The sequence below is a fragment of the Mercurialis annua genome, linkage group LG1-X (assembly GCF_937616625.2).
Source record: "Mercurialis annua linkage group LG1-X, ddMerAnnu1.2, whole genome shotgun sequence".
NCBI lineage: Eukaryota > Viridiplantae > Streptophyta > Magnoliopsida > Malpighiales > Euphorbiaceae > Mercurialis > Mercurialis annua.
The window spans coordinates 10027460-10041083 of record NC_065570.1 but is presented as its reverse complement, the minus strand read 5'-3'; the positions used below and the strand labels follow the sequence as shown (position 1 = coordinate 10041083).

General features: G+C 33.7%; 1 protein-coding gene and 1 non-coding gene across 2 annotated transcripts; both read left to right on the top strand.

Moving 5' to 3' along the window:
• The first annotated feature begins 343 nt into the window (after positions 1-343).
• On the top strand, positions 344-450 carry LOC126666361 (small nucleolar RNA R71). Its single transcript, XR_007637865.1, has one exon. It is a non-coding gene; the product is annotated as a small nucleolar RNA R71 (small nucleolar RNA).
• Positions 451-5861: 5411 nt separating this feature from the next.
• On the top strand, positions 5862-13290 carry LOC126665727 (ent-kaurene synthase TSP4, chloroplastic). The gene is made up of 15 exons (XM_050358615.2): positions 5862-5997; positions 8263-8318; positions 8436-8721; positions 8794-8974; positions 9505-9725; positions 9807-9927; positions 10466-10563; positions 10655-10875; positions 10968-11080; positions 11217-11315; positions 11583-11798; positions 11881-12022; positions 12235-12480; positions 12561-12862; positions 13018-13290. The coding sequence occupies exons 1-15, from the start codon at positions 5958-5960 to the stop codon at positions 13040-13042; spliced, it is 2367 nt and encodes a 788-aa protein (XP_050214572.1). The 5' UTR covers positions 5862-5957; the 3' UTR covers positions 13043-13290.
• Positions 13291-13624: the final 334 nt, after the last annotated feature.

Sequence of the window (13624 nt, the reverse complement as noted above, 5' to 3'; positions counted from 1 at the left end):
GAAATCTCCACAATGCTCACAACCTACTTGGACATATGCAACCGGAGCATTCCGTGGACCCACTTGCTTCTTCAAGGCATCAACTTGACTTTGTAAAGAGGCATTCATGGCTTTCATCGCTTCAAATTCCTTGGATTGGTCAAGTGTCATTAATGCCTTTTGAGCCGGTGGTCTTCTCCTTTCCGAGGACCAAGTGCTACTCACCATAGCCAATTTTTCAATCAACTCATTAGCTTCATCAAGCGTCTTTTGCATCAAAGAACCTCCCGCGGCCGAATCAATGGTAGATCTTGTGATCTCACCCAAACCATTATAGAATATTTGAAGCACATGTTCCCTTACAAGCCGATGATGAGGTACGTGCCTTTGGAGATCCTTGAACCTCTCCCAAGTTTCATAGAGAGATTCCCCCTCATATTGGTAATAATCAATGATGTCCTTTGTCAACTTCGCGGTTCTCCCCATCGGAAAGTACTTGTGACGGAAAGCTTGAGCAAGATCCCGCCAATTGTGGATTGATGCATTAGGTAGTGATCGAAGCCACAAGCTAGCCTTGTCTCTTAGTGAGAACGGAAACATCCGAAGCTTGATTTGATCGGAGGTGACATTATGGAGCTTGAATGTGTCCAACACTCCCAAGAACTTGGCTATGTGTTCATTCGGATCCTCACTTGGTAACCCAAAGAATTGGCACCGATTCTCTAGGAGTTGAATCGTGCTAGGCTTGATCTCAAAAGTAGCCGCGGTGACCGGTCTTGCAAAGCACCCATAGGTAGCATTATCCACATCCGGGAGGAAGAAATCCCCCAAAGTTTGTCTTTGTGCTTGATGGCCTTGAACTTGAGGGTGATTGTCCCCTTGTTGCTCTTGCCGATTCCTCTCATCGAGTGGAGGAGGCGGATGTTGCCTCACTCCATCGTCTTGAGGGTGATAATGCTCCTCCTCATAGTTATCATCCCCATGGTCCATGATAACGGGTATACGATTCTCCCTTCTCACACTTCTTTCAAATCTCCCGAGGTTGTCTTGAAACGGTTCTAGCGGAAGATTGGCCCTTCGTGTATTGTGCATACACTATAGTTGATCTCCTGCACAAACAACAACAAGCAAACCACGCGTAAATCCGGAAAGAAGCAAAAACAACAAAAGTGATAAAAACAGAAAATAAAGCTAACTCGACCGAACAATAACTAATTTCAATCAATCAATAAACACTCGTCACTCCCCGGCAACGGCGCCAAAAACTTGTTGAGGAAAAAGCGCAACTTGTAATAATCCGGAAGTCGGAATCGATCCCACGAGGAGTGAATCTAGAGCGATTGATGAGAATGAATTTTAGTTGCGATTCAATTCGTTTAGCAAATAGACAATTGGAATTTGAATTCAAGTATCAATTTAACAAAAGCAATTAACTAAAACAAAACTTTCAATTAACAATTAATCAACAATTCTAGAAGACTAAAGCGCTTAAACAATTACGGATAACTCAATTAATAAAGGGGTTTGGAGGTCGAAACTACGCTTAGGTCATGCAATCAATAGTTCGGGTCTAGGGCTTCAACAAGTGAACCGAGCGTTCCTAAGGCATAACTCCCGCTCTCTCGAGCCTCAAGGAGTTATAAAATCACAAACAAGCCAACTAACCAAGCCTAATCCACTCTCGTGGCACTAAACACGATTAACAAGCCAATTGGCGATTAACAATCCACTCTAAGGTTTCCTAATTTCTAACCCACTCTCATGGTGTCATTAATTAGGATCCTAATTGATCTATCCAATTAATTAACCTTCTCTCAAAGTGTTAACCAACCTAGACTCATGCTTTAGATAGCTAATCTAAAACAAGCATTAGGGAAATCAATTAGAACAACAACAATAAGCCCAAACCCTAACCCAAATCATACATTTCTAAACTTCATTTCAACCCCCAAACAAAGGGGTTTTAGCCAACCATGGTGAAGATAACAAGAATTACTAATTTATCAACAACCATTAAACATCTATTGCTATTCATAATGAGTAAAAGACAATTACCTTAAATAGAGCTTGTGTGTAAATAAGAGTATTCACTGGATAATGAAGCTTGAAATAATAATAATAAGACTTGTAGTAGAAGAAAAATCATAAAGAAAACTAAAATCTGGAAATTACTTCTCAAGAACAATAAGAACAATTGTAGATCTCTACAAAAGGAAATAAAAGTACTATATTAGGATTGAGGCTAAAAATGTAGAATGTTTTACCCTAAAAACATAAAAGGCCTTATATGGCCAAGCCAAAAGAGGCTAAATGACAAATCCACTAGTACAAAGGTTTGGCCAAAAGGGGAAAATGGGCCCACTAGCACACGGACCCAAAAAGATTTTACTCCAGGTTTTTCTTCATGTCTCGATCGAGAAGCCTTTGTAAGGAAGCTTCTCGATCGAGACCCTATTTTTAGCATGCTCTCGGCTTCTTTTGGAGACCCTGGTCTCGATCGAGAAGCTTAGTACAAGAGCCTTCTCGATCGAGACCTGCCTAAAAACTGGCTTCCCGATTTGTAATCCTTTGTCTCGATAGAGACCTTGGTAAACCTTGGGTCTCTTTCATCTTGCGTTCTAACTTCCGTCTTTTAGATTTCTTTGATACTTCGCCCTTTATTGACCAAAAACCTTCATATTCGCTCCGATTACCTGAAATTGCACATACACGTAATAAGGCATACAATTGCTTTAAAAACGCATATAAAACGTTCGAAGCGATGCTAAAAAGACTCGAACCGATAGGAGTATTTCACTCCTATCACATATCCTATATATGAATTATACATACAAAATACATCTCTTATAATAGTTTTAAAAAAAGATAGATTTTCATACCTGTAATTTGAGTGAATTGACATAATTCTGTGCTAGCACATCTTCATGCCTTTTTGTCATCTTTGTTATAGTGTACATGGCAATGTTTCTATGTTTGTAGGAGTACTTTTATTGGAGGTCATGTAAATACATAAGGAGCGTTGCGACCGGCAGTTCTCTTGCATGCTTTATTGCTGTGTTTAATGACTCAGCTGGGTTAGAAGTCATTGTCTTATATTTGTTGCATTCCGAGTGGTACCTTGACCATCTTTTGTAACCGATACCGATTAGATACAGCCTAATCCGTGCATCTAGGTTGTCTAGCTCATTCATATGATAATCAAAATCCTTCTCCATGTATGCTTTTGCCGCTGCAATGAATGGCTCTTTAACTTTCTTGCACTTCTTTTGAAATTTGTCTTGATGTTATTCAGAAGGTGAAAGATACACAAGCAATGAACAACCTCTGGATAAATTGTTTTTGCTGCATTATCAATGCTCAGATGTTTATCTGATACAATGCACATACCTGCTCTTGTTCCAACTGCATTTCTTATTTGACTGAATTCCAATGACTTATCATTCTCTAAATCTACGATGCAAAAAGCTAAAGGAAAAAGTTTTCCAATTGCATCTTGTGCTGTTGCAACAAGAAGGGTTCCACCATATGCCGCTTTTAAAAACGTTCCATCAACAATCATAACGGGGCTGCAGTGCTGCCACCCTTTAATTGAAGCATTCAAGGAAATAAAAACATATAAAGAAGGAATGGTCTTCTCTCACCTGAATATCAATTGTTGATCATGGATTTTTCGTTCCAAGCATTTGTAAGAAAGTTGGTAGAAATTTATATGAATCTGATGGACTGCCCCGTATCATTTCAAATGCCTTTTCTCTTGATCTATAAGCCTTCATATAGTTGATACCCCATTGATCATCTCTAAATCGTTTTTAATATCAGTTGGTGTGTATGTCGATTTGACATTGAGGTATTTCTGTTTGATGGATTCAGCAATATGTGATGATGAAGCTTGTCTCTGACTGTTAAATCTTGTATCTGCAGGACACATGTATTTCATGTTCAGGTTTTGGATGATGAACAATTTCGATTTGCTGCTGCTAGAAGCTTTAAGATATCAATCACATGTATCATTGATACATCTCAGTAGAAGTTGCTTTTGACAAGATTTGACAGTCTTGTGCTGACAGTGACGACGATTGCGTGAAATCTCATGCATGTTTGAAGAACTCCTTTGTTTTTGAAAGATTGTCCAACTTTTAATTGTATCTCTTGCACTGGTTCACTTACTGTTTGTGCACTTTTCTCTTCTGTTACCATTTATTTTTCCTACATACTGCTTGTTTCAACACTATCCTTTACAAGAAGAGTAGCATATTTTCTTATGTCTGAAAAGGTATCATCACTGTATGGGAGATGTATCATAGATGTATCAGATTTCATCTCTGTAGTCTGATGATTGTTAGTATAATCTGAATATGAAATACTTGTAGATATACTTCTTAAACTCTGTTGGGTTGCTTGTATCAGTAGTGTATCACTATGAACATCTATGCAAAAAGGGTACATGGTAAAGTCTGTTTGCATTTTCTTGATTTTCATGTAAAATTTGAAGCTCGAATCATCAGTAATCTTTAACGGTGGATACTGATTCTTAACTTGATACTTGACCTCAATTCTCTGTTCTTGTAGATTCAATTTCAGCTCATTTGATATTTGATCTAGCAGATCCAAATATGATGAATCTTTTGGTATCATGATTCCAATAACTTGAAAATCTACATATTTATTTGCTTCAATCCATTGTCCACTGTGTTGGACCATAATAAGTAGAGATTCCGTCTATATACAAAGGAGATACAAATCTGTTAGTGTTATGAGATGTAAATGAGATTCTATTTATATACAAATTAAAATAGTTGTAAGAACTTACCAGTTTTTGAGGTTTGAGATTTCTTTATTCATAATCAATGGTGGTTTGTAGAAAATTGTAAATGTGAAGAAGATGGTAAAAAAATCGCATGTATTTTATTCAGATTTGAGAGAATTTGTTTTGTTTTGATTTGAGAGAATCAAATCTTTTTTGTTTTTAGAATTTTGTATATGTGGCATCTATTGGTTGGACAAAGAATTGGAATTATGAAATTCACGTCACCTCTCTGTGTTTCTATAATATGTGGTCCCTCTCTCTTTCCTTGCGACGTGGCAAGCAGTGGTTGAATACGTACATGTTGTAATATGTCATGCTAAATAGGTGCTGATGTAATGTTTTAGGAATTTTAGCATTTTTATAATATTGTTTCATTTTATGTATAGTTATGTCATCTTCTCTTTATTAAGACGTTCGGGGATATATTTGAATCTTTTTAGACGTCGAGGGTTTACTTGATCTTAGAGTCAAATATTAGGGGCATAAATGGACTTTTTTCTAAAAAATATTTTGAAATGATAATAAAAATCACAAAAAGAGAAAAATTAGTAACTATATTAAATAGAGACAAATATAATATCTTTTCATATATTAATTTATTTTATTTAAAAAAAAATAAATTTTTTAAAATTTATATTTGTCTTTAATTTCTTGCCAATTTGGAATGGAAGGAATATTATTTTGTAATATCACCCTCAGGAATCTTTTATTTCTTTTATTATTTAAATATTTAAATATAATTTGTAAAATAATTAATTAATAAATAAAATTTTAAAAATAAATAATGAAGTAAAAAACATATATTTGTATATTTTTTCTAAAATCTATATATAAATAAAATAAAAAAATTAAATGCGAATGACCATTTAATTTTCAAAATACATGTAAGTTGGTAAAATATTCTACAGGGTTAAACGATGTAAATGTTCAAACAATACTTATATTAACAATTATTTAAAATTTTATTGTCCGTAAAGACTTATAATTGAAACCCGTTCAGAACATTTTAGATGAAGCAAGCTTTGTTGGAGTTTCCATATAAAACAAAAACATGGCGTGGAACAAAATTCCTTGACACGAGAGGAGTATCTATAAAATAAATATAATAAGAGTTCTGTTGGCAACAACTGAGTTATTTTAGAGTAAAACATTTCCCTTTATTGGCGCTGCAATGTTTAACACCTCTGCTCTCCTCACTTCTTCTATTTCAGGTTCAACCTTCTCTCTATATTTTATTATTTTACTGTCTAATTCAAATGGATTCTTTATTTATTCATGAATTAGAGGCAAAAACATTGGGATTTGATGTTATGTTTGAAGCTTCTCTAACTGTTCTTATTTTTTTTATTATCATTTTTACTGATTCTGTTGGGTATTGGGTTGTGGAATTCTCAATTCTTTGGGTTTGCTATAATTCTTGTTGATTTAATTTGGGTTGTATTCATGAGTTAAGAGTTGATTTTAGATGATGACAATAGAAAGAGGGGAAAGAACACTGCTAATTCATCACCATCTTTGGCTTTTCTACCAAACAATAAAGGTGGCCACTTTTTTACCCGTATCCATTTACCCGCCCATGGGATCATAAACGGGTACTTGTTTCGGAAAACTACAAAAGATGCCGAAAAAACGGCTAAAATTTTCAAAAATACGTTCTTCCTAAAAAGTTTTCATTTATCACCTAAATAGTTTTGTTTTATCCGTTATGTATTGGAGATGTATAAAAAAATACCAGCAATGAATTTTTGAGGTATTAAACATGTATCTACTATTTATATTTTACAAGTAAAAATAAAAGCGTAAAATGTAAAAAAAATTCACTTTTTAGTTAAAAGGGAATTTTTTTGGCTTAGAGTGTATTTTTGGAAATTAAGTCTTTTTTGGATAGTTTTATAGATAACCTTACTTAATTGTAGGCAATAATTGAGTTAATACCCTTATAAACCCATTCATACATGGGTTACATTTGGGTCAATACTGTTACCACCCATTCAAACATGGGTTACCTACATGAGGTACGGTTATGGATATCTATTATAACCATTAATTATACTACTATTTATGTCCTATAAAAACAGGCCACAATGATTCTATTTTGAGCGTTTTAAAATATAAATAATTTTCTTCAAAAAAAATAAAAATAAATAAGCTTTCTACTTTAATTTAAATAGTTAAGGTGAAATGCCAAATTTATCCTTTATTAATTTCAGCCATTTTATTTTATATTTCTTGTTATTATTAATAATCACTTTATCTGATAAAAAATAAAAAATAAATTTAATTTTTAAAATAAATTATTGATCTTGAGAAAGAATTTTTTTTAATGTTTATATTAAGGGTAGAGTATGAAGTTGACTGAAAATAATTAATTTATCTATTTTCTTACTTATTTTACAAATCAAAATTTTATCTATTTTTATGGAACGAAGGTAGTTCTATTTATTCTACTATCAATACAGGTGTGAACAAACTGACCTAAACCGAAAAATTTGCCTCGATTTGGTTTGATATTTTTTGGTTTGGTTCAATTTTGACTTATAGTTTGACCAGTTCAATCGGTTTTAACTCAATTATTTTTAACTTCAGTAAATATAAACTATAAAATTGTATAATATAAATTTTATAAATAAAAAATGTGAAAAAAATCTCTAAAAACGTAGTCAGCCAATCCCATTTAAAACATTTTTACCCATTTATAATATAAAAAATTAGGTATTGTTGAGTTTTGTAGGGACACTAAAGCATTAGTGGGCATAAGATATTGACACATGGGCAAATAAGACCAGATCAGTTTAATCCGATTTTAATCGATTTTTGATTTTTTAGATTTTAGTTTTTAACCGAACCGGACATCTAACCGATTGGATATTTTAGATTTTAATGTTCAATATGGACTTCCATTGGCATATAGACACTCAGTTTATAATGGAGTTGAAAGTAAATAATATGCATGACTAATCTAATTTGAGACGACAGTAAAAGATTAGAGCTATCAAAAATTAATTAAAAACAAGAAAATTTATTGAAAAATAAGAGTATAATTGTAGTTAGGCATTTCTAATTTTGTATTAAATAAATTTAATATTATTTCTAATAACAGTAGAGAAAATACATAATATGAAATAAATAGGTAAATGGGCGAGTTAGGGTTAAATAGGATTAAAAGGGTATGGATATTGATATAAAATTTAAAAAAATTAATTATGTATTAATGATGATTATACATGTCTAATGGGATCTTATAAAAGGGGGAGGAAATGTCTAACAGCTTTAATAATTTTTATGTATTGTTTACGAGCAAAGGGTCAACTCGGTCCTGAACTTATGACTTGGAAGTCTTGGATCAAGTAACCCAGTCTCGCTCATTTTGATCAATTAACGACAATATTCTCCATTAAATGTCAGTTTGATGTTTCTTTATTTTTTTATTTTGTGAATTTACTTTCTGTTTTCTTTGTGTATTATTCATTCAAAAGCAACTTTAAGAGACCCTGGATCAGAGTTAATGACAGAAGTCAACAGAGCAAATCAGGTATCTCATTCCGTTCCTACCATTCTTTCATGTTATTCCTTTTGTATTCATGTATTAAGAATAGAGTGACTGAGTGAGTTTTAAATTCAATGATATACTATTTTATTTTTCCTATAGTCATTTGATGGCACTAAAGAAAGAATCAAGAAGATGTTTAATAAAATCGAACTTTCAATTTCACCGTATGATACCGCCTGGGTAGCAATGGTCCCATCTCCGAATTCTGCGCAAACTCCTTGTTTTCCTGAGTGTACAAAGTGGATAGTTGAGAATCAACTCAGTGATGGCTCTTGGGGTCTTCCTCATTGCCATCCATTGTTGATAAAGGATACACTTTCATCCACATTAGCGTGTGTACTTGCGTTGAAGCAGTGGGGTGTTGGTGAAAAACAAGTTAACAAAGGTATGACAATATTTTTACACAAAAATTCACCACAAAAAAAAAATTGAACAATTATTGTGTTGTATGTTACAGGTCTCCAGTTTATTGAGTTAAATTCAACTTCATTAAGTGATGAAAAACAGCATACACCGATTGGATTTGATATAATATTTCCTGGTATGCTTGAACAAGCTAAAGAATTGGCTTTAAACCTGCCTCTGAGATCAGATTATATAGATTCCATGCTCCGCGTGAGAGATATGGATCTGAAAAGGTATGTTTTTGTTGATGCTTAAACATTATGTTTGTTTGGCTTTGATATGCATGTTGCAAAGTTTCTCTCCAGACTAATCATCATCAATTTATAAGTTCTGAATCTACAACCATTAGTTTGAGGTCTTTTGGGGTAAGTTCACCTTAGAATTTGGGCTGTCAAACCATATTTTTGGTAGAGTGTGTTGATGATTGTTGAAGACTGAAGTAACTTACATATAGTTCTCTCATATAAGTAACTTACACGTAGGCTTGATGGTTCTTCTCGGTTTTCATAGTATCCATGTATATCGAGTGTTCTGGCTAAAATTTTGTTTAAATATGTTTGTTATTTCATTTTCTAAATCAACAAAAGAAAAGTTTAGAGCAGCAACTGTGATTATTGTCCCATTTTGGCTTCTATAGTCCAACTTAGTGGGACCATTTTTGCACAACTCTAGGATGGACACTGCTGCTTATAGAGATAAATTCCGCTTCTAAAAGCACGGTAAAACATTGTAAAGCTCTCATCCTCTTTTGATATCTGTCCAGAGGATTTGGTGGCAGCAACGAAGAGGGAAGGAAAGCCTACTTAGCTTATATTTCAGAAGGAATTGGAAAATTACAGGATTGGGAAATGGTCATGAAATATAAACAAAAAAATGGATCAATTTTCAACTCACCATCCGCTACGGCAGCTGCTTTTAGTCATGTTCAAGATGCTGATTGTCTTCTATATCTGCAATCTGCTCTACAGAAGTTTGGAAATGCAGGTCCATCCACAATTGTATGATGTATCACATATATTCCTACGTATTTTTTCTGAAATAATGAATTTATATTGATTTTGTCAGTTCCTACCGTCTATCCATTGGAAATATATGCTCGTCTTTGTATGGTTGACACTCTTAAAAGGCTGGGAGTTGATCAGCATTTTAGGAGGGAAATAAAGTTAGTACTGGACGAAACATACAGGTAATGTTGAATGTTCACTCATTTTTTACTATGTTTTTTAGGTATGCATAAGCAACTATATAACTTTTATCACCTGTTAATAATAAACTTGTTTTGGTTAATATTCTGACTGACTTGATGGATCTTAGTGGTTTAGTTGGCTTAAATAAACGAAGAACTTAATGCTTTTTGCCTAATGTTTTAAATGCAACAAAGGAGACATTGGCCAACTTTATATAATGACAACTGTGATCTATCTTTGAGTATTGTTAATAAAATATCAAATATTTGGTTTGTATTTAACAAAAATGGAAAATCTTATCTTATTCTTTATTTTACAGTAAATCCATTATTAGACTGTGAAACTTCTTATATAATGATCCTAGAAATTTCTATATTTGAGCTAGAATTGGCCACAGCCTGTTCTTAAGTAGAAAGTTTCCATTATTAAGAAAGATTTTATGAAAGTTCAGTTAATCTTAGAACTTTTATTTATATCATTTTTGTCATTATTATCATTATGGAATAATATGAAACCATGTAATTGGAAAACAAACAGCTACTGGCTGCAGGGAAACGAAGAGATATTTCTAGATTGTACTACCTGTGCAATGGCATTTCAAATATTGCGTGTCAATGGATATAATGTCTGTTCAGGTATGTCGTTAAGAATCTCGCTGTTTGGTTCTTTTTTTGGTTTCATTTGGTTGTCAATGAAGCTGTAACTAAATTGATATTATGAGTGCAGATCATTTAGCTCAATTTACAGAGGATCACTTCTTCAATTCTCTAGGAGGATATTTAAAGGAAACAAGGGCCGCCTTAGAGTTATACAGAGCATCACAGATGTTTTATCCAGATGAATCACTTTTGGAGCAGCAAAATTCATGGACAAAACATTTCCTGGAGCAGACGTTATCCAGTGGTTTCAATTATGCTGACAGACTCAGTGAGCAAATTACTCAAGAGGTGATTTTTTCTCCTTATTAGCTACTTATTGTAGCCATTTCTTCTTACTTGTCTGTATGGAACTTCTGACTTAGTTATCTTCATCATTTCAGGTGCATGATGCTCTTAATTTTCCGCATTATTCAGATTTAGATCGCTTAACTAACTGGAGGAGTATTAAGAATTATACCGAAGATGGAACAAGGATTTTAAAATCTTCATACCGGTATAATCTACTTGTCTTTATTTCTATTTTTTTTGGTACTTCCGTTGAATGATGTTCAGATAAAGAAAATATTATATTGATCAAGAGTATGTACGAATTATGCTTACTTCATTTTTCCTTTTGGTTCATATGCAAGTTGTTTAAACATTGGAAATGAGCACTTTCTTAAATTGGCGGTGGATGACTTCAACGTTTGTCAATCAATACACCGGAAAGAACTCGAGCAGCTCGGAAGGTACATGTTCTGCATACTTTAGTGGGTTCATATGATGTGGTTGCTGGAACTTTCATGAAATTCAAGGCAGTAAGATGAGAATTTGAGTAGCTGAAATTTAAATTACAAAGCTAGCAATTGAAAGTTAACTCTTTCTTCAGATATTCAGAGGATTAATCGCTTTTCTCATAGAAGTCCAAAACTTCTCCATTGTGGCTGTAACTAGGTGCTTTTTTATATTGTAGTGGGAAACTCTGAATATCAATTTGTATTTATGATATGGAACAGGTGGGTTGTGGAGAATAGATTAAACGAGCTAAAGTTTGCCAGACAGAAGCTGGGTTATTGTTACTTCTCCTGTGCAGCTACTCTGTTTACTCCTGAATTATCTGATGCTCGGATATCATGGGCGAAAAATGGTGTGCTTACCACTGTTGTTGATGACTTCTTTGATGTGGGAGGTTCTGTGGAGGAACTTATGAACCTTCTCCAACTGATCGAGAAGTATGTTATCTCCTCTTCTGCCTCTTAACTGTATATATCATCCTCACAACTAAAAACACGGCTAATAGAAACTATATCTCAGGTGGGATGTGGATGAGAGTGATCACTTTTGTTCTGAGCATGTCGAGATAGTTTTTTCAGCACTTCACAGCACAATTTCTGAGATTGGAGAGAAAGCATCAACATGGCAAGGACGTAGTATGACGGATACTGTTGTCAAGATTGTGAGATCAAATCCCTTGCTTCATAACATACTGTTGCTATTTAAATACCTACTGGAAAACTACTTGATACAGCCTATATTTAATGACAATAATTACTTAATCCATTTAGAACTAATATATCTATTGCAGTTACACCTAGACTTAGGATGAGGTGATTTCGACTTTACTTCATTTTCTAACCAGGGTCAATTTGATCTATGTTTACATTGCAGTGGTTGGATCTGCTGAAGTCGATGTTGACAGAAACTCTCTGGACGAAAAGCAATTCAACACCCACACTTGATGAGTATATGAGTAATGCATATGTATCATTTGCTTTAGGACCAATTGTACTGCCAGCTCTTTTCTTTGTCGGGCCTAAGCTTTCGGAAGAGGATGTTAGTAGCCATGAATTACATCATCTATATAAGACCATGAGCACATGTGGGAGATTACTCAATGATTGGAGAGGCTTTGAGGTATAGGATTTTTGTTTCATTGGAAATAAAAGTGACTTTGCAGATCTCATGTGTTGATTAATGTTTTTAACATACTGTAGAGAGAATCTAAAGAAGGAAAACTGAATGCTGTCTCATTGCAAATGATTTACGGTAATGGCGTCGTAACCGAAGAAGAAGCCACTGGAAAGATAAAGGGTTTAATTAAAAGTCAGAGGAGCGAATTGCTGAGATTAGTTACGCAGGATAAGGATAGTAACATCCCAAGACCCTGCAAGGATTTGTTTTGGAAAATGATTAAAGTGCTACACATGTTTTACTTGAAGGATGACGGATTCACTTCCGATCAGATGATCAGTACTGTAAATGCAGTGATTGCTGATCCCATCACTTTTCATGAACTGTAAGTATAGCTAAACAGTTTCCAAATCTCATTTTTAAATTTCTTTACAAAGAATTCACGCACATGTGAGCGATTTTCTGTGCAGTTTATGCCAGAAATATTAGCACACATTCGGGTTTCACTTTTGTAGCATTTTAACTTAACTTGTATTGCAGGGAGAATCTAAGCCAAGGAAAATGATACTGCAAAATTGCATGTGATTACAGTATAATGAAGATACAGTTAAGAAGATAAAACATGTTGGAAAGTAAATTAAGCTTTTGTTTGTTGATTGACCTACAAGTTAGGCTTTAGATAAGCTGGAAAAAAAATAGATTTGTTTTTGATCCTGTTATTAATTAGCTAGATATGTGCCCAGCTGCTGCTAGTTGTACGACGAGATTGTTGTAGTCGCATTGAATTCGATAAAATATAATTTTCTTCACCAATTTATGCTTTTGCATTGCGTCGTTACCATGAAAATGTTCGATAAGTTGCTCGTGCTATATTATTTTTCTGATGCTAAGAGATCCACAAACAGTACAGAATGAGCAGCCCATGGCTGAAATTTTTGTGCAAGTTAAACATATAATCAATAATTCATCTTCTAACATGCGTAGCAGTAGCAGCAGGATTTCAATCATTATCAACAATAATAATAGAACTAATCAAATATGTTCACAAACATAAAAATTTGCATTAAAACGGAACAAAAGAATTTGATAAATTTATAGACCTAATTAAAAAACAAAATACTACAAATAATGTGCATTTGATAGAACC